Source organism: Electrophorus electricus, chromosome 1 (assembly GCF_013358815.1).
Source record: "Electrophorus electricus isolate fEleEle1 chromosome 1, fEleEle1.pri, whole genome shotgun sequence".
NCBI lineage: Eukaryota > Metazoa > Chordata > Actinopteri > Gymnotiformes > Gymnotidae > Electrophorus > Electrophorus electricus.
This window is the reverse complement of record NC_049535.1, coordinates 12,542,004-12,566,757: the sequence shown is the minus strand read 5'-3', so window position 1 is coordinate 12,566,757 and position 24,754 is coordinate 12,542,004. Positions and strand designations below refer to the sequence as shown.

Sequence of the window (24,754 nt, the reverse complement as noted above, 5' to 3'; positions counted from 1 at the left end):
AGTCTCCACCTGATTTCTCATTAAAATCAAATATACAAATGCATTAGTATAATGGCAGGCAGAACAATAACATAAATAACATACTTCTCATGTACGCCTGACATTTATTGTACCATTGCATGAAACCATAAGTTCCAGAAAATCTTGTAAAGTTGCTACCACCTGTGCTGCAAGTTTTTTTTTTAATTAATCTCTCTCTCTCTCATTCTCACTCTCTCTCTCTCACTCACTCAAATCCATTCAGTTCAATTAAGATCTGCATTATTAGTATTAATAAAATCTGTTACCGAAGCTGTATAAATTGTCATTGAAAATACAATCTCTAAATTTACTAAAATTAAAAACAATGTAAAAACAAATACATTAATAATTAAATAAACAGAAAAATAAATAAACTGAAGTATCATTTGAATACAAAGGGTTGGAGTTAGTGTAATATAGTCAATTTCATCAATACATATGAAAGTATCGATGAAAGATTTGTACCCCAAAAAAGACAAAAATAGAAGACTTTGAACATAAAATAAATTAATCTAATATAAAATCAACAGTAAAGGTGGATGTAAAGATTAATGAACACATATGGAGGTTAGTCTAGCACTACAGGGATTAGATGCACTAATATGAGTTACACAATTCCTATTATCTGATGGCAGTTATAAACTGTCCTGCTAAACCTAAATCATTTCAGAGTTTTGTCCTAGTAAGATCTTAATTTTTTCAAATCAGCCTGGTTTTTCTGCATTCTGACCAGGTCATGATGACTGATTCTGTACTTATTTAAATTTGCATATTTTTATTATCTTTAATTTAATTAATTATTCTGATCATTTGTACTGATGCTAAATTACTTCATAACATTTCAGTTTAGTTTGATGTTTAATCTCGTGCTCCCAGTAGTGGGTATGATTTAACTTATTGTTTTAACTTATTATTGTTTTCTTCTTGTTTTAATACAGTGGACTGACTTTAACTGCTTTCTGTTTTTTCTTGGTGGCCATAAACGGACCAGGGTTGGGTTCGTGGCTCATGGATGCTTTGCGAGGTTGGTAGGCTACATCCGAGGATGAAGACGTGATACCAAAACTCAAAAAATCTGCTAAGATCTGCTCGACTGGTAACATTTAAGAAACCTTCAGGAAACGTCTTCACATGTAGGATTTCTTGGCAAAATTCAAAATGAAATAATTAAACTGGCAATGTTTTGCCAATTTCGATCTTATTTTTTCGATAATTCTAGCCACTAGTTCTCGCTGCTGTGCGAGACATGATAATATTTCTAAATGAACTGTATTCACTGTAATTTGGGTTTGTTTTGGAAAATCGTTATTTTTGATACACATCTGGCGTTTTTTCAGAAGCCTAGTGATCGCACCACATGCACAACCGCGATAATGCCTTGCCACTGTTTTTCGATAGGCAAATGCGCAAGTCAGCTATGTTGGGTCCTCCCAAAAAGGAGCGAAAGAACTACAGAGGGAAGAGGCCTGTCATCAGTAAATATAGACAAGATAATTTGAGGAATTTTAAGAAACGACAAAACAGCCATTATAAGTATTATATTGGATTCAGTGTTAACTGTTTTCCAAACTCGGAGCCATGATACTTTTGGAAATTAACAACCGGATCATAGAGGAGACACTGAGTCTGAAATTTGAAAGTGCATCCACTGGGTGAGATATTATTCCAGCCCTACACGCATGAGTTTGTCAAATAATATCTGCGATTTGAGTGTTCTGGCTTTTGTTGGTGTCCTTTTGCATGGTCGTCCTCTCAAACCGCTTAAATGCCCATTTCCCCAGACCTTCGAGGCTACCCAAAGCTACCCAGAACCTGCTCAGGAAGCAGTCGCACAAGACACGTTTTCTCACACCCGCTTTAATTTAACCTAAAATCACAGAATTCTTATTGTTGGCAAAGCAAGTGAGTAAAGAAGTGTGCAGTGGTCACTTTACTAGCTAGCCGGCACTAAATCAGCTTGCTTAGGTTAGCTAGCTAGCTAATAAATGAGCTCTAGACGATGACTAACACTGTAAACGTCTCTGATAAGGTGCGTGTGTTGTTGTCATGGAGGAAACGTTTTCATAAGCGTTACAACGTTTGACAGCACACGTCACTAAGATTTAAGTAATGTTCCTTTCTACTACTCTGAACATTCAGAGAACATGCGGTAGTAGGGGCGCAGTGGTTAAGGTACTTGACTTGTAATCAGAAGGTCGCTGGTTCAAGTCCCACCACTACCAACCTGTCACTGTTGGGCCCCTGAGCAAGAGCCTTTATGCTCAATTGCTCAAGTTGTACTCAGTCATAATTGTAAGTCGCTGTAAATGTAAATTCTGAGAATGTACTGAGCCCATATCGAGAGCATTGTGTCCTGGCATGCCTTAGTAACCTGGAGCGGCTTTGCCCAGAGTGTCTGCACATTGAGGCATAATAACCTGTTTGCAACACTTAAGAAACATCTCTTCCGTGTACATGGAACGGATGTTTACTGTTCAGTGTATTGTTTAAACCCCTGCTTGTAGTTGTTTGTCTTTGCTTGCATAGACAGATATTGTATGTTACTAATTTCTACCTACTAATAATTCTCCTCAGTGACTGGTAATGTGGCTTGATTACATTTTTGTTGGTTAATGATGGTATGTATTATTTTTTCCCTTTAGGAATAAACCAGAGGCAGTGGAAGTCACTTTTGCCGGTATGTTCAAATAAGGAGTAAACGAGAACTTGCTGGAGTTAGTAGTAAACTAGAGACTCCTTGTTCTTTACTCACCAGGATCCTAGGTTTTTTTTATTTTCATGGTTAGCATTATTCTTTCATATTAGTAACCTTGTTTGTGTGTAATTACTATATTTAATTTTTCTCCAAAATGTATATAGTAATACTGTTTTTTTTGTTATTGTATTTTTGTGTGTGTGTAGATTTTGATGGCGTGCTCTACCATATCTCAAACCCCAATGGGGACAAAACCAAAGTTATGGTTAGCATCTCTCTCAAATTCTACAAGGAACTTCAGGAACATGGAGCTGATGAGGTGCACACCTGTCGCACGCACGCACACCTGTCATACACACTTGTCACACACCTGTCAACACTAAGACTGCACAGAAGTTCCATATTTACACATATTTATACAGTGAGGCATTTTTTATACAGTGCCATAGTGCCCAGGTGATATTGTTTTAAGAAATCTATTTGCATTGAAAAGCAAAGTCTCTCATTTTGAAAGCCCTCATAAAAAAGCTCCCATGAGCTGTTTTATCACAGGAAGTGTTATTATCGGTAAAAGTGTTTGAGGAGTTCAGTAACTCCTACTGACAGAACTAGTGGCTACTGACTAGGTTTCTGAAACCTTGAATCAAAAAAAGGAAGGGTTCTAATTAAAGATTTCATTTGCGTCTGTGTATAGGTTTGTGTATATATGTGTGTGTGTGTATATGTGTGTGTGTGTGTGTGTAACACATTCAGAAAGTCTTCAGACAGTTTCCCTTTTTTCACATTTATGTTGTGGCCTTGTGCTAAAATAAAAAAAAAAAAGTGTTACCCATCATTCTATACTCAGTACCCCATAATGACAAAGTGAAAACAGAATTTTAGAAATTATTGCTATTTTATTATAAAGGAAAAAAATTTGGCATGGACATATATATTCAGACCCTTTGCTATGACACTTGAACTATAGCTCTGTGGGCCTCGAATTTCTCTTGATCATGTTTGATATGTTTCTACACCTTGATTGTAGTACACCTGTGTTCAATTCACTTGATTGGACATGATTTGGAAAGACACACACCTGTCTATATAAGGTCTCACAGCTAACAATCTCAGAACAAAAACCAAGCCATGAGAAAGAAAGAGCTGTCTGCAGAGCTCAGAGACAGGATTGTGCAGAGGCACAGATCTGAAGAGGGCTACAAAAACATTTCTGTTGCACTGAAAGTGCCCATGAACACAGTGGCCTCCGTAGTTCTTAAATGGAAGAAGTTTGGAACAAGCAGGACTCTTCTTAGAGCTGGACCACATCACTAAACTAAGTAATCAGGAGAGACAGGCCTTGGTAAGAGAGGTGACCAGGACCTAGTGGTCACTCTGGCTGAGCTCCAAAGATCCTGTGTGCAGAGACTGTGAAAGACTGTGGGAAACAAGATTCTCTGGTCTGGTGATACCAAGGTTGAACTTTTAGGCCTCAATTCTAAGCATCATGTCTGGAGGAAACCAACACCTGCCCGATACCAGGTGCTACCCAACACCGGCCCAACACCATCCCTACCCAATTCCAGGCACAGCTCAACACCTGCCCAATACAAGGAATAGCTCAACACCTACCCAATACCAAGCACTGCCCAACACCATCCCTAACCAATACCAGGCACTGCCCAACACCTGCAGAACACCATCCCTACCCAATACCAAGCACTACCCAACACCATGGCATCATGCTGTGTGGGTGTTGTTCAGTGACTGGAACAGGGAGATTGGTCAGGGTTGAGAGAAAGCTGAATGGAGCAAAGTACAGAGATATTCTTAATGAAAACCTGATCCAGAGCACTTGGGACCTCAGACTGGGAAGGTTCACCTTCCAACAAGACCCTAAGCACACAGCCAAGACAGCACAGGAGTGCACAGGAGTGTTTTAGGGACAACTCTGTGAGAGCCCAGACTTGAACCCAGTCGAACATGTCTGGAGAGACCTGAAAGTGGCTGTCCACCAGTGGTGCCCATGCAACCTGTCGGATCTTGAGGGGATCTGCAGAGAAGAATGGCACAAAATCCCCAAATCCAGGTGTGTAATCCAGCATACCCAAGAAGGCTGGAAGATGTAATCTGAGTAAAGGGTCTGAACACTCAAGTCAGTGCAATATTTTAGTTTTTCCTTTGCAATAAATTCTGTTTCCACTTTGTCATTATGAGGTATTCATTGCAGAATGATGCGGGGGGGGACTTCAAGACTTTCCAAATGCCCCGTATATGTGTGCGTGTGCATGGCCAGTGGTGTGACCTAAAGATCTCGCCTAATTCTTTCAACTGAACCTTATCGGTGTCTTCGGCAGACACATGACGAGGGCATCAAACACATCGAGTTGTCATTCAAGTATGCTTGGGGTTGTTTTCTTTTCATAGAATCACATGTAAAAACAATGTGAGGCATTTGGGTCCAGATCAGAAGATGTGAAATTGAAAGTCATTATGATTAGGCACACATAACAATGACTGAGGTTTATATATTTTACCTCTCCTTCCTGAAATACCTAGCTAATTATCAAATGCTATTTCACTTTTTATATCGAAAGTGCATTGTGGTGTAACCAAAAAAAACAGTTTTCTAACTCCTGTCTGTCACTAAAAGTCAGATATGCCTTTCTTCTTTTTTTTTTTTTAAAGCTCTTGAAACGGGTTTATGGAAACTTCCTTGTGCCACCAGAATCAGGTATGTTATTGGCTTTATCTGGCTTTGCTCCAGCTGGGGGCCAAAGCTTATTAAATCTGCAAACTGAAAACATATGTCCTCACCATGACGTTTGGTGTGTGTAGTTTCAGATGTTCTCACCATGGTATACGGGGTGTGTGTGGTTTCATCATGCTACGGTCTCCTCTAACTCTTTCTCTGCGCCCCTCTCCCAGGCCTAGACAATTGGACATTGGTTTTGTTGTTTTTGATGTCGCCTGTGTTCCAGGCTACAACGTGTCCCTGTTGTTTGACCTGGAATCACTTCCTGCGAATAAAGAGGAGGTCGTTCACCAGGCCGGAATGCTGAAGAGGAATTGCTTTGCCTCAGTCTTCGAGAAGTACTTCAAGTTCCAGGAAGAAGGCAAGGATGGCGAGAAGAGGGCTGTGGTCCACTACCGTGACGACGAATCCATGTAGGCTCCTCGTTCAGCTTGCGTCGTCAAAGTAAAAGTCTTGTGAAAAGCAGTCATATACTTTCTGCAGTTGGTAGTTTAAAAAATACCTTATATATACCAACTTTCTGTCTATTGTTTTTTTTCTAAGTCTTTTTTTTATTATGAAGTGTAAGAGATGTCTAGGATCCTGAGTAAAAGCACATACATGTCAGCCAGGCTGCGTTCACACGGCTGGTAAAAATGGTCCAAATCCATATCTTCTGTTCACGTGTGATGCAGATAACGTTTTCTGTGTGAAGGAGCAAAAAAACACACCGAGTCTGACCTTTTCGCTTCCGATTTGGGACACCTTTGATATGCGGTGCTAAAATCCGATACATAGCCGATGTTTGGCTAGTGCGTCTGGGTCTGAAGAGCCAGGTCTGAGTCTAAATTCTTGGCTTTTTACATCATTCCAACTCGACGATCATCACAACAGACGCATCCGTGTGTCCCTATCCAGTGAGGCAGCTGCCATAACTCCACAGGGAGCTGTGATTGGCCCTTCTCTGTCTCCTCACCCTCATTATGTTGTGATGAATTCACAGCCTGCCTCATTCATGCGAGCATTAGGCTAACGGTTGCCGTGGTTGCCTAAAGTTCTGAAAAAATGAATGCGTCATGTGAAGTTCTCTTCCGCTGCACGCACAGGTCAGTTCCGTTGCATGATCTAATCAGACTAATGCTGGATACAGGCCCCATTTAAAAGATGGCATGAACCACCAAACCAAAAAAAAACTGATTTGGGCAGTAAGATGGGTTTGGGCCACTTCAACCTGCAGTGTGAATGTAGCCACAGAGACCTTTTTAAAATTCTCTGTGAAGTGTCACTCATGGTCCTGGAGTCCTTTAGATTAGCAGGACTGCACCCTTTAGTTTAGCGTTTGTTGTTCAGTTAGAGAGTCAATTTAATCACATTTAGGTAGTACAGTCAGTCCAATTAAAGGGTAAAATTTGCAAATTCGATTCGAGGTGTCAACACCCAGCAGTCCAGTGGCTTGTTGGGCTCCAATAGGAACGTTAGGTGTTTGTTTTGCAGGTATTTGGAGGCAAAGAAAGACAGAGTGACTGTGGTGTTCAGCACGGTTTTCAAGGACGACGATGATGTCATTATTGGGAAAGTATTTATGCAGGTGAGGATGGGTTCCTCTTATTTTTAGAACCTTTTGAATAATCCATTGTGGCGGCGATTTACACAGCATGGAGCATGTGCCCAGACAGGGGTTTGAACCCCAGTCCCCCACAGAGCAGCTGGCAGGACTTACAAACACAAGGCACTCATTTGCTTTTTAGCGTGTGTCTAATCCTCCTCCGTGTAATGTGCCCTTGTTGTAACGGCCCTCTGTTGTAGGAGTTTAAGGAGGGCCGGCGGGCGAGTCACACAGCGCCCCAGGTGCTGTTCAGCCACACGGAGCCACCGCTGGAGCTGAAGGACACGGACGCTGCAGTTGGAGACAACATCGGCTACATCACCTTCGGTTTGTGCACCACCTGCCTCTGTCTGTTGGGCGCCGGCCAACCTAGCACGCACACCTGCGATGGCCTACTAACCGCACCCTCCAAAAAATAAGAAACCAAACATCGCTGGGAATGAAGTGGCATTCTGTGTTGGATGGCATCTTGTCATTTTGTTCTTTCCTTGTGCACCTTCTGAGGAACTTGTCTGTGAACTTCCCTGGATGCTTAACTATGTTGTGTGGGGTTTTTTTGTTTTTGTTTTTTGTTTTTTGTTTTGCTTTGTTTTTTTTGTTTTGTTTTTTTTGTTTTTTTTATGTTGCTTATGCTGTTGTAGTCGATTACATGTTGGTCACAGTTTTTGCAGTGGAAGTTCTGTAATATTACGCTTGCCCTATTTTGACCTTCTTTTGTTTTTGTTTGTTTGCTTGTTTGTTTGTTTGTTTACTCCCCCAGTCCTCTTCCCCCGTCACACCAGTGCCAGCGCCCGGGACAACACCATCAACCTCATCCACACGTTCAGGGACTACCTGCACTACCACATCAAGTGCTCCAAGGTGATATGTGGATCAGACATAAATCATGCTTCACACTTCTTTAACTCTGGAAAAGGAATAGCAGTGGCTTGCTTTGTGCGATAAATGAATAGGCAGAGTTTGTGTGTGCGAGGCACTTTAGTTGTTGCGTTGTTTGTGTTTTGCATTGGTGATGTGTGTGGGTGAATCATTTTGTAGTAGTGTGTTATGTGAGAATGAGATATAGAGATGGCTGGTGACCATGCTGTCCATAATACTGTGTCAGGAGTTTAGATCTGCTCCTGATATGGCCTGTTGAAAACCCCACCCTTGCTCCACCTGTTGAAAACCCCGCCCCTGCTCCACCTGTTGAAAACTCTGCCCCTGCTCCACCTGTTGAAAACCCCAAGCCTGCTTCATTTGTGTTTGCAGGCTTATATCCATACACGCATGAGGGCCAAGACCTCCGACTTCTTGAAGGTGCTCAACAGGGCGCGTCCCGATGCCGAGAAGAAGGAGATGAAGACCATCTCGTAAGTCTAACTCCCTGCCTACAACCCCGTAAGACGTCCAGCCATGGTAAACCGCACGTGACCAGCGGGGCAGAGTGATTTTCTGCATATCCTGTGCACCTCTTCTGCTGCCATGTGAGCTGAAGTGCACGGTGTGGAATTAGAACTGACGTTCTGCACTGTAAACTTATTTCAAATCCAGTGTCCTGGAGAACAGAGCCAAAGCTCTGTTTCCTCCATGTTCTGGTCTCTTCACACCTCCTCACAGCTCCAGCCAGTGGAGATGGCCACTCATGCATGGTTGTAGTAACCAGTGTCTCTTGGCAAGCTTGTGTGATATCATCATTTCTAGCTTTTCTGCGGCTGGTTTTCAGCCTATGACTATGGAAAGCCCCAGTACAACTAGAGGAGCTTCACAGGTTTAGGATTTAACCGAACAGTTGCCTCAGTTCAGTAAGTGATGTGAGAAGTTGCCGATGGAAGTCAAATGGACACGGTGGGAGACCATGCTAAGGGAATCAGCACGAGCTCATGTATAGGGCAGTGGTAGCTCAGTGGTTAAGGGTTAGTAATCAGATGGTTGCCAGTTCAATTACACTGCTGCCAAGTTGCTACTGTTGGACCCCTGAGCAATACCCTTAACTCTCAATTGCAAAAGTTGTACTACATCATAATTGGAAGTCGCTTTAGATAAAAGTGCCAGCAAAATGCTAGCGGCTGCGGCCATGCGATCTTATCTGATTCTTCAGAAACCGTTTTTATTTAGCAGGTTATCATTGCGTAATGATTGATGCATGCCAACAAAGTCGTTTAGCATTTCAGATCTTAACAGCCTACATCTTTGGCCACCATACCAGGATGACAGCCAGTTTTTAGTATCTGTATGTACAGAGCAGAGCAAAATGCCCTGCATCTCTGTGGTCACAGTGACTGATCGCAAGGGTGGGTTCCCTCACAACACAACCTGCTGTTGTGATGGCAGTGGCCCTACTTTGTTGCTAAACTGTCCTTGTTGCTAAGCTGCTAAAGCCCCCCCTCCGCATGAACCCAGTCACTTCCTTTGGGACCTGATGTTGATTGTATGCCCTGAGATCAAGGCGAGCTGCATTATCTCCTCCATATCTCCAGACAGGTAGGGGTAGCACAGTGCACACACACCCGGCACCCCTTAGAGGGCTACGCGATTGCTTATTGCTTTGATAAGCCGAGATTCCCCTTTTTGAAGCAGGAGGATTCCACCCTCAACAGATTGCTTTGTTTCAGAAAGCTTTCGGTTTTCATTCCTCTGATTTATACCTGTAGAACTTTTTCACATAGGTGAAATACTTAAAAAATTATATCCTTGCCTTCTCACAAGCTTACACACACCCAAAAAGCTGCTTTGTTTGTCTCCACCTTTTTGGAAGTCCTGCTGCAAACTTTTTGTTGCCTGGGTGTCAATGCTCTGACCACCAACTGGCATTGACCCTGTACCCTGTACTGTTCTATAGGGGCAAGACCTTCTCCCGTTAAAGCACAGTCGCTCCACGCCTTCTCCTGACTGCTCCTAACCGCTCCTGACCGCCCCTCTGGAACCAGGCCAGGCTGGCCCAATGGCCTGGAACAAAAAGCCATCTCGCTCTCCTCATTGAATTCTTTAGTTGTTTTCCTTTTTTAATAAATGTATGCTTCATAAACAAGTCGTTTCAAAAAGGCATTCCTTGCTTGGAACATATCAAAGCATATATTACAAACATACATTTATTGATATATCTGTATATCAGAGCATATATTAAAAACAGTTTTAAAAAAAACTATCTTATTAAAACATAAATATATGGATATATCATCACCCTATATGTCTATATGTGTATAAAATGAAAGTTTTGATACAATATCTTTTGTTCTGCATGTTTGTTAATCGTTTTGCTTTTGTACTGGATTCGAAAACGCCTTCCTTGCTCTGTGCTTTTCCCTCCTGTCTCTCCCCGTTTATCTTTTGATGTTGTTCCTGCCAATGGTGGTGAAACATAATGGTTGAAACTCCTTAGAAAGTGGTCTGTATGTAACATTTCTAAAGTCTAAACATTCTTATAAATGTTAAAGTATCAGCATTCAATCTGGTGTGTTTTTCTTGCCAAGGTAACAGTTGGTCAGTAAGTAGTGTGACCAGGTGTGGATGAGTGGCATATAATTAGCCCTATTTAAGATTGTAAACATGGCTGGTCACGCATGTATGCTTCTGTCTGAATTCCAAGGAAAATATCAGTTTGTTCATGTGTAAAATGTTATGGGTTCGTTTTTTTTTTTTAACCCCACACCAAATACCTTCACTCGGCTGGCATCCGTCTTAACATTCTGCGTATCACCTCTCTGGGTTTATAAGCAACTTGGAGCGATTGCACGTGACTGCCACTCAAGGTCACTGCTTTTGAGGTGATTATCTTTCAGTGTATCATATGTCTTCTAATCATGAATGGTGAGAAATATTTGCAGTTGGGTCTTTTGACTAGTCTGGATCTCCTGTAAACCATGAAGTGTTCATGCTGAGTAAACTTGCTAACTTAATAAAATTCAATGCGATATTTCCTGTCAGTGGACACCTATTAACTTTTTACATGTGAAATTTGGCCTTACAAAATGTGCTTACTACAAAGATAATCCTATAACCCTGCAGAATCTGATATTTTTCCTTATGTTCCCATTGACATGACACTTATTTCTCCTTTAGATGTACTATCAACAGGGATATCTGCAATTTTTTTAACTCAATTTTTTTAACTCAATTTTTGACCTGACTTAAAGATATATACTGTTGGTCTTCTGTCCTACCAACGTTCCCTGTTCATTTGGATGTGTGTATGCAACAGAGTACTGAATGTTATCCTCACCCAGAACCTGCTCCATGATTACAATCCAGCATGTTCACCAGCAACAGCCCTCATCGCAGTGACAGAGAATCTTTACGCTGCCAAAGCTGCCAAAACTGTCATCCGTCTTGAATCTTCTGGACCTTTCGGCAGGTTTTGACACAGTAAACCACAACATTCTCCTCTGTGTTCTCTACAGTCCTGGTGTGACTGGCTCTGTATGGAAATGGTTTCAGTCCTGTCTGGAGGGGCGGTCCTATCAGGTAAGATGGAGAGGATCCACCGGTGTCCCGCAGGGCTCAGTATTAGGTCCTCTTCTCTTTGTATACTCATTCTCTTGGCGATATTATTTCCTCTTATGACTTCTTCTACCACTGCTTTGCTAACGACGCCCAACGAATTCTTTCTTTCCCGCCCTCCGACACGCAGGTTTCTAGTCATACCTTGCTTGACTGATATTGCGTCATGGATGACAGCCCACCACTTGAAGCTCAACCCCAGTAAAACCGAGATTCTGTACATCCTAGGAACTCCCAAACCTTACCATGACCTCACAGTTTCCTTCGAGAACTACCTGGTATCGCCAACTGAAGCTGCTCGTAGCCTGGGCATAACTTTGTACAACCAGTTTTCATTCTCAAATCATTTTTAAAATCTGACCCGGTCTTGCAGATTTCTCTTGCAGGAAGCTACTCAGGTGCTTGTGCAGTCTAATGTCAAATCTCAGTGTAATCTCAAAGATAGACTACTGCAACTTGCTACTTGCTGGTCTTCCTCTAAGAGTGATCAGACCTCTACAACTTGTCTAGAATACAAGTGCAAGACTGGACTTCAATCTTTCAACGTTCACAGGTCACTCTGCTGCTGCGCTTCCTCCATTGGCTTCTAGTAGCTGCACGCATCAGATTTAAAACCCTGATGCTTGCCTGCAAAGCTAAAAATGGACTAGCCCCTTCATACATGATGTCAGAGGTCAAAGCCCGATCTATACCTCGGGTACTTCGAACCTCGAGTGTGGCTCGGCTTGAAACACCACGCTTCAAGTCTCATGGAAGACAAGCATTGAGACTCTGTCCTGGTACTCAGATGGTGGAATGACAGCTGTCTGGACAGGTCCCTTGCAGTCTTCAAACACAGACTGAAGACCCTTCTATTTGTGGAATATTTAAATGACCACTGATCCTGCACCTATGTTGAGTAACAGAAACTCTAGTACTTACTGTAGGGTATTGTTTATTGCACTTATTGTCGCATTTCTAGTCATCAGCATTGATCCCTGTGTTTCAACTGCATTCTAGTTCAGTGGTATCTGGGACTCTAACCTACTGTACTGGCCAGGATGTATTCTATGAGTAAATGACAAAACACTTTTGTAAGTCGCTTTTGATAAGAGCATCTGCTAAATTCCGTAAATGTAAATGTTACTATGCACATCTTAGGCATTCAAAGGAAATTATTGTTTAAAGTGCTTATCATAATGAAAGATTTTTGTAAGTCAGAAACCAAGAGATTTGGAAACCAAGTCTGGTTTCTTCTTGCCATACTTCAAGTTTTGGAAGCTGAAAAATATTCAGTGGTTTATTGAATTTGCATTGCTATTCTAATACATTAGTTCTGATGTGTTGTGTAGTTTTTATATGCAAACAAAATGCTTCCTGATCAAATAAATATCTTAATATTCAAAGATGAAAACAAAAAGATATCAATCATTTCCTCTTTTATTGCAACAGTAGAGCTCAGTGAGTTTATATACAGTGCAACTTAACAAGAGTTTAATTGAAGATTTTATTTGACTTCAGAATATATACTGTTCATCTTCCCCCAGTTTTCCCTCTTCATTTGGATGCATTTATGCAACAGAGTATTAGACATTTTAGGTACAGTACTGAAAGCATCACTGCATACATCTTAGGCATTAGAAGGAAATGATAGTTTAAAGCTAGCATAGCATAGTGATTATTTAGAGTGGTCAGATCTGGTTCAGTGGGAAAGTATCATTCAGAAGGACAGCTACACAAACGTGTTAACCCATTAGGGAGCAGGAACGGTGGTGGTAACGGTAATGTGATTCGAGGTCTCCTCGAGTGGTCTCACTTGGCTGCAGTGCGCTCCTTAGTCTTGCTGTCCTCCTGTGTGGCGTCTGGAAGTGGACACCACAGCAGGTAAACATTCATGTGCTCAATACTTCACCTCCATTCTCAGGCTTTAGCGTAAAGGTCGAGGACGAATTTGGGTTTAAGCTTTATATAACTGGCACCATGATTTTGAGTGTTAAAGTTAATATGACCTTACAATAGTAAATATTGTTAATTATTGATTGAAAGCAGCTGTGATAAGGGTTAGTCTGTGGTGCATAATCCAAAGATCTCCAGTATATTCCACCGTTCTGTGAACGTGACATAACTCACCATTATTCTGAGGCAAGCTCTGAGTCCGCACTGTTGAAGAAAAGAATGCGAAAATAAAACACCTGTCTTTACAAATGTTACAGCTACACTGACAACTCAAGAACACATATACCTGTTGAATCCCACACCACAAATACGGTTAAATGACCTCCACGGAGACGTCTCCTGAACTCACCTGGGATCCACATCTTTCATCAGATTCCGGTACTCGGTGATCTTGGCCTCCAGCTCCATTTTAACGTTGAGGAGGTCCTGGTGAGCCTCAGTCTGCTTCTGCCTCTGCCGCCAAAAAGACCCCGTACGTTGTTCAGCATGTCCTCCAAAGTCATGATCTGTGGGAGAGCCAGGGAAAGCCGCCTTATAAGTATTTGTATTAAGAAAGGAACAGTTGCTTCAGTTAACCAACGCGTGCTGCATGTCAGTTTAATATGAAACAGTGTCACTTACCATGTTGCGCAGCTCCTGAGCTTCGATTTCATATTGCTGTTTCTGTTTGCGATCCTTATTAAGTTCGGTCATGCTACTTTGCAGAGACTCTGTCTTCTTGGACACCTCCACTTTGATATCTTCGAACTGCAAAAGAATGCGAAAATGTGAAAATGTTTAAGAAGTAACTGTAGATGCTACCAGAGATACTACCTTACACTCTACCTTTGTCCTGTACCACTCGTCAGTCTCCTCGCGGTTCTTCACTGCAATCTTTTCATATTGCATGCGAATCTTATTGATCGTCTCGTTGAGGTTTGATTGAGATGAATCTGTCTCCACCACCACATTGGATTCCTTGATTTTCTCCTCCAACGCAGCAACATCCTTCGGAACACGAGTTGAAAGTCACTAACGTTTCGATCATCGAGATATGAACGCAAAAGTAGAAGTGTCTTACGTCGCAGTGGTCCTTTTTGAGGTACGCCAGCTCTTCCTTGACAGAATCGATCTGACCTTCAAGGTCATTATGGATCAGCTGGATGTCATCGATGAGTTGGCAAAGTTCTGCCAGGTCTTGCTCCACCATATGGCGCGCGTTACGGTCCATCTCCAACCTTAAAAAAAGACCAACAAATAAGTGTACTCTGAACAAAATGGCTATGGAGCAGTCTGTCGTTTATTTACACACCCTGTATTTATTTATGAATGCTTTCATTCATTTACAAAATATTCTATTCGTACGCTAATGTGCACTTTTGACAAATTCCGGCAAGGAACATTGTAGGCTACTCTACACGTAAACATGGATGTCGAATCATGGATGTCCTGTAAGTGATATCTGCGCTTACTTACTTGTTTTTTAAGTCTTCATTTGCCATTTTGTTGTTATCTGCTTCCAGCAAAAGGCGCGCATTTTCCATGGTCATGTCGCTGATCTATAGACATTAAGACAATAGTCAGAAAGATGTTCATTGCAATAGTCTGTCTACCAATATCTATTTATGAAGTTATCCAATTACCCATCTTGGTTATGTAGCTGAATTGAAGCCAACCATATTTGTTACTTGTTGGTTCACTACGTACCTGCTTCCTGAGATCTTCCAGGGGTTTCTCAATGTCTTCCCAGTCCCGGCTGGTTGTCTGGCCCCTTTTCTTTAAGATATCTTCGATCTCTTCCTCCAGCTTTTTTTTTTCCTTTCTTCCAGTTTTTGCACTCTGTCCAGGTAGCCGGACAGGCGCTGGTTAAGGTCTCCCATGGTTTTTTTGTTTTCCACAGGTGTAGCAGCAGGGGGGGTGTTAAGGACATAGGGGCTGTTCCTCTGGGGGTGCTGCAGCTGTTGCTGCTGCTGGCCCTCCGGACGGAGAGCGTTTCTCAGGCCCTCCATGCTGGAGACAGATGCCTTGGCGCCCTGACCGCCTGCCCCGCCGTACATGCTCCTGGCGCTGTTGCGAGACATGATACTGAAGAAAACTACGACTCTAGACTGAACACACTGTCCGGACGATACCTGTAACTTTGGCCGCTAACCAGTTTTGTGGTAGTATCCTCGAGGCAAGTGTTTTTATACAGCTGTTTAACTAATGTCATTGGTTAAATGACGCCCACACACGCACCGAGTTCACGTCCCGTCTTGTCTTTTGTTAGAAACTTCATGATGGGAGGAACCCCGCGCGTAATAAAAGGGGCGCCTGTCGGTGTGTTTGCGCATCCCGCATCCTGGCCGTAAGGTTCCTCCAACGCGTCTCGTCTCAGTGATCTGCGATCTCTACCCGCTTAGTTCTTACAATGGCGCAGAAAAGCGGCAAACCTGGTTTCAGTAGCCAGTCGTACTCTCCCTCATCCTCCAAGGGCCGTCGGAACGTGTCTACTGCCAACTCGGAGCTGCTTACCCCACTGAACACAAAGGTCGATCCTCAAGATCAGCAAGCTAAGAGGAAGGAGAAAGACGACATGGTCAGACTTAACGATAAGTTTGTTGACTATATTAACAAGGTAAGAGTTATATGTAGGCTAAGATGAATCATTACTGACTAGCGTCTACAGTTTATATCATGCATATTAAATACCAAAAACTATAATGAATTTCAGGGATATATACGATATGTTGGTATTTCTGGTATCTCTTGGTATTTCTTACGCTCAATTTTATGTTATGCGCCTCGGGTCACGGCAGGTCTGCCACATAACCAGCAGAGGGCAGTAGACTTCAGAATGACAGCGGGGTCCCCACACACTGAGCCTTGAGCCTTTACCGTGTAATAATGCGTTAATATCCGCTGAAGCGAACGCATTTCTTTGATTTCCAAGTTAACAAAGTGTAAGTTATGTGTAGTCATAAACATAATCGTGTATATTAACATAGATAATTTCCGTGTTCCTGATAGGATGCTCTCTCCTATAAAAAAAAAATGTTTTTCAAAATAAAGATTAAATATATTATGGGAACTTTCGGCTTCGTAGGTTCGTAAGTTAGAGCAAGAGACGAAAGGTTTAGAAAGGCGGCGGGATCTGCTACTCGCGCAGAACGGCTATAAGGGAAAGCCTGAAGACATCGTGAAAGAAATAGGGGCAGACCTGAGGCGGAAGATTGAGGAACTGGCCCGAGACCGAAAGAAGTTACAGGCTGAAGTAGAGAAGAGTCAAGTGGACTTGGACAACACCCGAGCCAGGTGAGCGCACGCACAGGGCAAAGCACGTATACAGCCCACTGCGGTGTGCGTGGATGAGTAATGAGCATGTTGTGGGATTTAAAATAAATTCATAACACATCAAATTAAAAAAAAAGTGATATTAAAGAAAATATAAAAGTTACAGGTCCCTTAGCACAGAAACATCGTGGAATGCACAACCAATGTACAACCAACCCCCTCCACCCCAAACCAAAACCAGATCTGTAAGAGCAGGCAGGTGTTTAATCCATTAATCAGCCCACGCCTCTGCCCCCTGACTGCTGCATCCTTCCAACAGGTCTGAGGACCAGCTCAAGAAAAAGGCAGACTTGGAAAACGAGTATATCTTCACTAAGAAGGTAGAGAACCTCGCGAATTCCGTGCCGTGCCGTGAAACGCGTCCTTGCGGGTCCCACAGGGAGTTCTTGTGTTTGTGTGGTGCAGGATCTGGACAACGACTACCTGCAGAGGGTGAAGCTGCAGCTGACGCTGGAGGGACTTCTCGGACAGATGGACTTCTTAAAGCGTGGACACAGTGACGTAAATGACAGGGCATTTCAGTCATGAGATGTGCCAACCTATAGCTGTTGACATGGATTTGTCAGTGATCCATTTGGTTAATATTAAACACTGACTGCATATAAATGAATAAATTGATTGATTGATTGATTGATTGATAGGTGGTATGTACTTAATTGTTGATGGTTACTGGTTAATGCTTTAAATTTTCTTCTCATCCCCTCTCTCTACTTTAGGAGATAAAGGAACTGAAGTCTCTGATCCTTAATGAGACTGTAATGATGACAGTAGATAACCCTCGGAACCTGGACATGGAGGAGACCCTGCTGGTTGTTAAAAGCCAGTACGAGGAGATGGCAGTCCGTAACCGAGAGGAGGCTGAGCAGTGGAACCTGAAGAAGGTCCGTGACCTGCTGACCCCACCGAGCACTGAGTCAAACTGATATTTCATTATTTAAATTTTTAATTTTTTTTCCCAAAATATTACGCTCTACTGCACACTGCAACATAAATGTTGAGTCAGTAGTGTTGTGAGACTGAGGCTGTGGTTAATTTGTGGTTAACCATGCCAACGGTGCATGATGAAGCACGTGACTGCAATAGACATTCTCTTCATGGTTTCACAAAATGTGCGTAAAACCAAGGATCAAATCATATGATTTGTTGTGAACAATAACCAGCTTTTATCTGAGCTTTTATCACCTCTTCTGTAACTACTGCAAATAGTTACATATAGCACCCAAAAGCCCTGTACTCTGGATGAATAGGTGAAGAACGTATATGATGTAGGATTCCCCATATGGATGGATGGGTGATGAAAGTTTGTGTTGTGGGATTCCCCATATGGATGGATGGGTGATGAAAGTTTGTGTTGTGGGATTCCACAGATGGATGACATGATGCTTAAAGCAGAGAAGCAGGAGCAGGATGTGAAGGACATCAGGAAGGAGATCAGCGATATCCAAAGGGGTATCCAGAGGCTCCAGTCTGAGATCAACAACCTCAAAAACAAGGTGAAAAGACCTGGAGCGAGCACTTCCGCCTTCCCTCTCCGATTCCACATCTTTCGGTTTTCCCACTCTTCCTCCAAACCAATTCCTGCTTGTCCCTTGTGCAGAAAAAGAGCCTCGAGGACGACATCACCAAGTCGGACGTCGACGGGCAGGCCACCATCAACACTATTCAGGAAGCGATCGCGCAGCTGGAGGAAGCGCTGCGCAGGGACAGGAAGCCGTTTGCTGAGCAGACCCGCGACTACCAGGACCTCCTGAACCTCAAGCTGGCCCTGGACATCGAGATCGCCACCTACAGCCAAATCCTGGAAGGAGAGGAGATGAGGTATTGGGGCCTGTGACCAAAGGCACTGCGCAGGGTACATTTACACGTTTCGTTTACCTGTGGTTGCTCTCTGCGCGACATTTTCACCTTTGCTTTCTTCTGCAAGATAGCTGACCATCATAACCAGTATGGTAAGAGTTCATGTTTTTAGTTCTCATTTCTTTTTCTTGCATTGCCACAGATACACAGAGGTCTGATTTCCATTCAGATGTTTCTGAGTCGCATTCTCACATACACACACACACACATCACAATGCCACACGTGGAGTGTAGGCTGTACGGCTCCGTTGTCATGCTAAATTAACTTCTCGTTTTTTGCTCAGATTTCTAAAATCAAACCAAAAAAAAAAACATCCCCCATCCTTACTTGTGCAGAAGTGAAGGACTTAAAGACCATGCCAAGTCATGAATCTCAACAAATCGCCAAGACCTGCATGGTTATAAGAATTGAAGTCAGAAATGGCTCCATCATCTCTGAGACTTCAGAGTTGCGTTAAGGACTCTATTCACCGACACAGAACACACACACACACACACACACACACACACACACACACACACACACACACACACACACACACACACACACACACACTCTTACTCAGTGGTTTTTAAACCCCAGTCCTTGGACCCAATTTGTGTGTTCGCATATTCTATCACATTAAGCCTGTGTCTCAGAAGCATTGGTGACACTGTAGTTCTGACCACTGTTGTTCTTTGGGGGGTTTTACTGTGTTGAATGTAAAAGATATTATACTTAAAAATAATGGAAAATAAAGAACATATGCTTACAGGTAATGGAAAATAAAAGGGTCTTTTCATGGTAACCATGCATTTGTTTGTCTTTTTGGAAGCCTTGTTCTCTTTGTATATCCTGTGGTCTGAAGGTGCAGGTCCTGGAGTTTGTCAGCTCATAGCAGCAGACATACCGCGTTTCCCTGGTAACGGAAACCCCTCGTGGCTGACACTCAGACTTTTCAGAAAGCTCCCTGAATATAATTCACGGTCCAAAAGTAATTAGCAGACTACACGTCTATGGTTAGCAAGTTGACCAAGCAAATCTGGTAGTTTAATGTGTAAGTTTTTTGTTTCTTTTAAGTGTTTATTCTTAGAGTTTAGTGTTGAGTCTTGGCTCCCAGAGCACCAAATGGGGATCTGGAAAGATGAAAAGTGATGAAAATGAGGCTTTGAACATCAGAATAACTGAGATAATAACTCTCTCTTTCTCTCCCAACTGAAAATTCACTTATATAAAATTTTTGTGGCCTGTAAATATGAAATGACTTGTACACCCTCAGTGTAACTTTTAATTTCACCTTATGAAATAAATTCTAAAACAGACGATGCGAGAGTGACACGTAACGAGTGCCTCCACCAGTGTCGTCTTCTCTGGTTCTTAAACACTTCGTAACAAATGCAAATGTTCATATTGTACCTGAGGGCTCCACCACCACGATTTGACTTAAATTGCAATGGAATCCAGGCCATTAGGGGGGGAAAAAAACCTCAGTCTATGCAGTAAACTCACCGTTACAGTATAACAGCTTTAAAAGGCAAAATATCATCACAGGTTGGAAATAATTCATTATTTAACAAAGGACTCTGTTCAAAATAGTTTACATAAGAGCCCTTCAGCGTTTGAATATCCTGATCCTACTAGCTGCTGATAGAGTTGGTGGGTCAGCATACAGGGCTGCTCCTGCCGTCCTGTTCTATAAGCCTGTGGCCCGAAGAAAAGACACATGGAAGGACTAAATTACTGGAAATTCTGTAGCTGAAGTTCCAAACAATTCAAAACTTTCTGGAGATCCTCACAACAGAGTACTGCATCCAGAGCAACAATCACGAACCCCATCCAACAATTATCAAGAGCCCAATCGCAACAATGCAATGCAGAGGACTGGGTTATAAAACAAGTAAATTTTAAAAATCACATAATATCATAATCCATCCTGCTTATCTGAACAATGACACTGCTAAACTTGCGGTATATTGCTGGCAACAAGCCCTGGATTTAACTGTGAAATACCCAAAGGTCTATGTTCCTTTGCCGGTGTGTCCTGGACCTGCGGTGCCACAGTTTACCCATCAGTCTCCTAGCAGCGTCGGTGTAGTCCTTGTTGGCAAGTCCCAACAGGAGGGGCACAGAAGCCATTCCAGCGATCCCAGTGCACAGGAGCACAGTGTGGGCCCTGGTGTTGCCTTGCTCACCACGGCGGTGCAGGAAGGCCATGCAGACGTGCATGTAGACCATGTAAGGCATCCAGCAGGCCAGGAACGCCAGGGTGACGGCTGCCACGCAGCGGGCGTAGCGTAGCTCCAGCCTCCGGTGCCGCCCAGCGTCACCCACTGCCCGCTCCAGCCGCTGGATACCCCGGAGCTGCCCACGCGTGATCCATAGCACCCGGCCGGTCATGACCGCGATGGCGAGGATGGCAGGCACCAGCAGGCCGTACACCTCGAGGTAGATGAAAGCAGTAGGGAAGACGCTTCGGTACGTGCAGCAGGAGTCTCCGGGCGGCCATGGCCGCCCGCAACCAGGCGGAGCGGTTGTGTTGGTGCCTCGCTCTTCTCGGCCGTTCCAGCCAAACGCGGGCATCAGGGCAAAGAGCAGAGGGAGGAGCCACGCGGCCAGCAGGGTCAGGCAGTGACGACGGTACAACCAGGAACGGGCACGATGCAGCGGGCTGGCAATGCTAGCGTAGCGGTCGTAGTGGACCAGAAGCAGGTTGGAGACGAAGGCTAGGAACAGGAAGTTGGGGAAGACGTGGACCAGCAGACAGGCGGAGAAGCGGAGGGCACGGCCCAGCGCCATCCAGGGGATGAAGGGCAGAGCTACGCCCATGCCCACGTCAGCCAGCAGCAGACTGAGGTAGAAGTAGCCTGGAGGATTGCGGAGCTGACGGCTGTAGGCGATGCCCAGGATGATCGGCAGGTTAGCCAGCATGATGGCGGTGGACAGGGGCAGCGTCACGGCGTAAATCAGACGAGCCTCCTGCCCACTACTCCTTGAGTCATTGCAAACCATGGCAGACGTTGCCCTAGTGCCTCCTGTCTACATCTCCCCTGTGGAGAAGCATGGGGCAAAAAAAAAAAACCAGGTCATTACAGCTTTTGTGTTGATAAAGGGTTAATTTACATTTTATAGTGTTTAGCAGACATTCCTGTCCAGTCACGCACAATAGTGCTTTGTCATCTCAATATTGATGGGATGTTTAGTTTGTGTTTGCTATAATACACATTAGGTTGTCTTGCTAAAACGAACCTCTTATTCTTTGTTTTCATTACTACTATTATTCCTCTCAGATTTCTAGAAGCTTCCTCCTGGTACCCTTTAATTTCTGAGTGGAACATTCCACTGAAAATGGGCTGTCTGGAAAGGGTTAACCCCTCACTTCTCTCCTTTCATTCTTCTCACCATTTATTTCAAACAGACCCCATTTTAGCCATCACACAGTGAAAACTACCAAACCCGCCAAACTACCAAGCTCTCTCATGATGTTACTCCTGATTTTTCATCCCACGGACTTCAGTTCATATTTCCTTGCCTTCATGTGCCACTATTTTAAAAGCTGCGTTGGCATACATCAGCATGCTGTCTTAAGCCAAAGCCTTCACATGGCCCTTTAACTTTTTCTTTTATATATCCCTCCAGCATCCGACAGAAACACAATTCATTTGTTAATCCTCAAATTTTAAAATTTGAATGAGCACATGTGGAATCAGGATTTCCGTTAACCCCGCGAGCCTAGCCGCCAGGACCCTTGCAACCCTTGCAACCTGCCGCAGTCCTTCATCCGCCCACGCAAACCCACTGACTGAAACCCCGTGAAACTTTAAAACGAAGCTGTTGAGCAGCATTGCTCATCCAACTCCATCCATTATGTCACTCCTGAAATACTGAAGCCATAGGCACCGAACATGTCTGAGCTGATCTTAACTTTATGAGGAAATGAGCAAACAGAGTCAAAGTCAAAGTCAAAGTTTTATTTATTTATACAGCACTTTTTTTTTTTTTTTTTTTTTTTTTTTAACAACATGTGCTGTCACAAACGTCTTGCTCCAGATCCCCAATGAGCAAGCCAGAGGCGACTTTGGAAAGGAAAAACTCCCTGGTAGGAATGAAGGAAGAAACCTCGGGAGGACCAGGACTGAAGTGGGAACCCGTCCTGCACTGGGCAACCTGGCTGGTAACCAATCCATTCATCAGAGCTGTAGTAAACTGCTCACCCAAAGTATATAACTGTAATTCACGCTGACTGAACTAATTCAAAATGATTTCAATGGTTACTCAAAGCATATATCTGCACTTCATACTGGTAACCATACTGCTAAACACTCACAGCGTTCTTTGTTTCGATGCTCTGGGCTTGGCTTTGCCCATCTTTAAGTTGGTTGACAAAAGTCACCTTCTACAGGGTTAACATCTAGTGTTACAGTGCATATTACAGACCACAGTATCCATGTGAGGCACACGGTAGCAAACTGCAGTTGAGCTCTGGTTCATGGTTCATCGAACTGACAGAATTACAGCAGGAGTAGTTACTGTTTGAAGTGATCAGTAATCGTTTCTGACCAGAAACTCACTCAGCACAGAGCTTTGAGTCATTTATTCTGGGATGCGCCGATGTTCTTCTGTCTGTCAGTTTACTGCCGTGGCATAACTGCCTGTTTGCTGTAGAACTGTGAAGGCTTTGAAAGCATGTTCTTGTGAGAGGTGTACGATACACAGATTTTTTTGAGATGTTGCTTTACTCAGGAGCACACCGAGCACCCTTACGGATAGAAACACATCTACACACTGTTCCTAAATGTTAATATTGGCCCACCCTTCCTATTCAAAAGTAGGTCAAATATCTAGTACGCTGTCCAAGTAATGACTGTGTGTAAATAACTTTGGACATTTATCACCAAATCAAAATAAAAGATCACCCATTAACCCTTCAGTCATGCGATCATTGTGGGTCATAAACTTGCATAGACAGAGGTTTTGCTCCCGAGTTGTGTCTTTGTTAAAATTATTCCCATTACAAATATTCCTGTGTTTTAAGAGTACTGAGCCTTTGTCCGTATAACACATGGTGCATGCAGACGTGATCTCTGGTGAACAAAGTGCTCCTACAAGCTTCTAATTGCGGTTTCTGAGAAAAGGTTTGACTATATTCACTGCATTGCCGTGGACTGGGAAAAGTGCTGTGCAAATAAACTTGCCTTGGCTGTCATCATCACTAACTGGGAAAACAGACATCAGAACCTGCCCATGTAGTTAAACTTATTCCTCATAAACAGTCCATTTGCAAGCTTTATAGCAGCCCTGAGAAAGGACCTCATGAGCATAAATCCTCTTCTGTATTTACAAACACTTAAACCAAATGTCACCATCCACGAAGGCTTTCCATCAAAGCAAAAAGACAGCGCTTACCTCGTTTAAGTAAAATATTCACCAAAGATGAAAAAATCCCCAAAATATCCTTCATATCTTCATTGGCGCGAGAGGTAGGTATGTGGGGGATGGCTCTGGTGAGACGTTCTCACCCAGGAGGGTCACAGAGAGCCTACATTTGAACTGCGAGCTGTAAAACTCCTTTCCTACTGAGCTTTCTTTTGGCTGCCGGTTCTGTCTCGTGCAATAAACAGACAGTGCAGCACTGAGTGTCCAGACGCACCTTAAAGAGGAAAGGCTACACAGGAGGAAGAGACGGTCAAGTGGAAACGTATGAAACGACTACGCAGGTCGTATGAAACGACTGCGCACGACCCAAATCTACCAGCGAGGCTGTACTGAACGTGCACGCGCCTAGCACTTCTGAGCGCTCCAGGAGACCTCTGACCTACTGAACACACACAGCTTTGAAGCGATTACTTAATTTAACAACTTTCCTCCCAAATGTGTAGCAAATTATAAACAGACCCGGTCCACACTGGAGACAATTTTGGACATCTTTTCTTTTTCCTTTCAGCTCTTTGGGGAGTATTGGGCCACCGCCACCACGACCAGTCCTCTACTCATCTCCCTACCGTGTCAGACTGGATGTCTTCAGCCCCCAAATAAAGGTGCGCCTCTCCACGCTTGTTCCCAGCAGGCCCTTCTGCGTTTTACCTGATGCGTCATCCGCTCCGGGAAGATCTATACAGTCGTTTCTTCCACTGCGGGGCCCGCTTGGCGAGTCTGGAT

At 43.5% G+C, this 24,754-nt stretch overlaps 3 protein-coding genes and 1 pseudogene across 3 annotated transcripts; 2 read left to right on the top strand and 2 right to left on the bottom strand.

Annotated features, from left to right (window-relative positions):
• The first annotated feature begins 1,427 nt into the window (after positions 1 to 1,427).
• Positions 1,428 to 10,930, top strand: LOC113583705 (actin-related protein 2/3 complex subunit 2-A). Its single transcript, XM_027020175.2, has 10 exons — positions 1,428 to 1,673; positions 2,664 to 2,698; positions 2,923 to 3,035; positions 5,384 to 5,429; positions 5,677 to 5,863; positions 6,924 to 7,017; positions 7,236 to 7,362; positions 7,796 to 7,896; positions 8,287 to 8,387; positions 9,857 to 10,930. The coding sequence occupies exons 1-10, from the start codon at positions 1,600 to 1,602 to the stop codon at positions 9,876 to 9,878; spliced, it is 900 nt and encodes a 299-aa protein (XP_026875976.1). The 5' UTR covers positions 1,428 to 1,599; the 3' UTR covers positions 9,879 to 10,930.
• Positions 10,931 to 13,625: 2,695 nt separating this feature from the next.
• LOC113583699 lies at positions 13,626 to 15,509 on the bottom strand (annotated as a pseudogene).
• A 329-nt stretch (positions 15,510 to 15,838) lies between these two features.
• Positions 15,839 to 18,821, top strand: LOC113583683 (keratin, type II cytoskeletal 8-like). Its single transcript, XM_035532430.1, has 7 exons — positions 15,839 to 16,045; positions 16,514 to 16,722; positions 17,021 to 17,081; positions 17,167 to 17,262; positions 17,478 to 17,642; positions 18,129 to 18,254; positions 18,359 to 18,821. The coding sequence occupies exons 1-7, from the start codon at positions 15,839 to 15,841 to the stop codon at positions 18,593 to 18,595; spliced, it is 1,101 nt and encodes a 366-aa protein (XP_035388323.1). The 3' UTR covers positions 18,596 to 18,821.
• A 1,009-nt stretch (positions 18,822 to 19,830) lies between these two features.
• On the bottom strand, positions 19,831 to 24,577 carry LOC113583691 (G-protein coupled bile acid receptor 1). Its single transcript, XM_027020151.2, has 2 exons — positions 24,002 to 24,577; positions 19,831 to 21,645 (listed from the first exon to the last, which is right to left on the bottom strand). Exon 2 carries the CDS (start codon positions 21,605 to 21,607, stop codon positions 20,594 to 20,596), a length of 1,014 nt encoding a protein of 337 aa, XP_026875952.2. The 5' UTR covers positions 21,608 to 21,645; positions 24,002 to 24,577; the 3' UTR covers positions 19,831 to 20,593.
• Between the last annotated feature and the right edge of the window lie 177 nt (positions 24,578 to 24,754).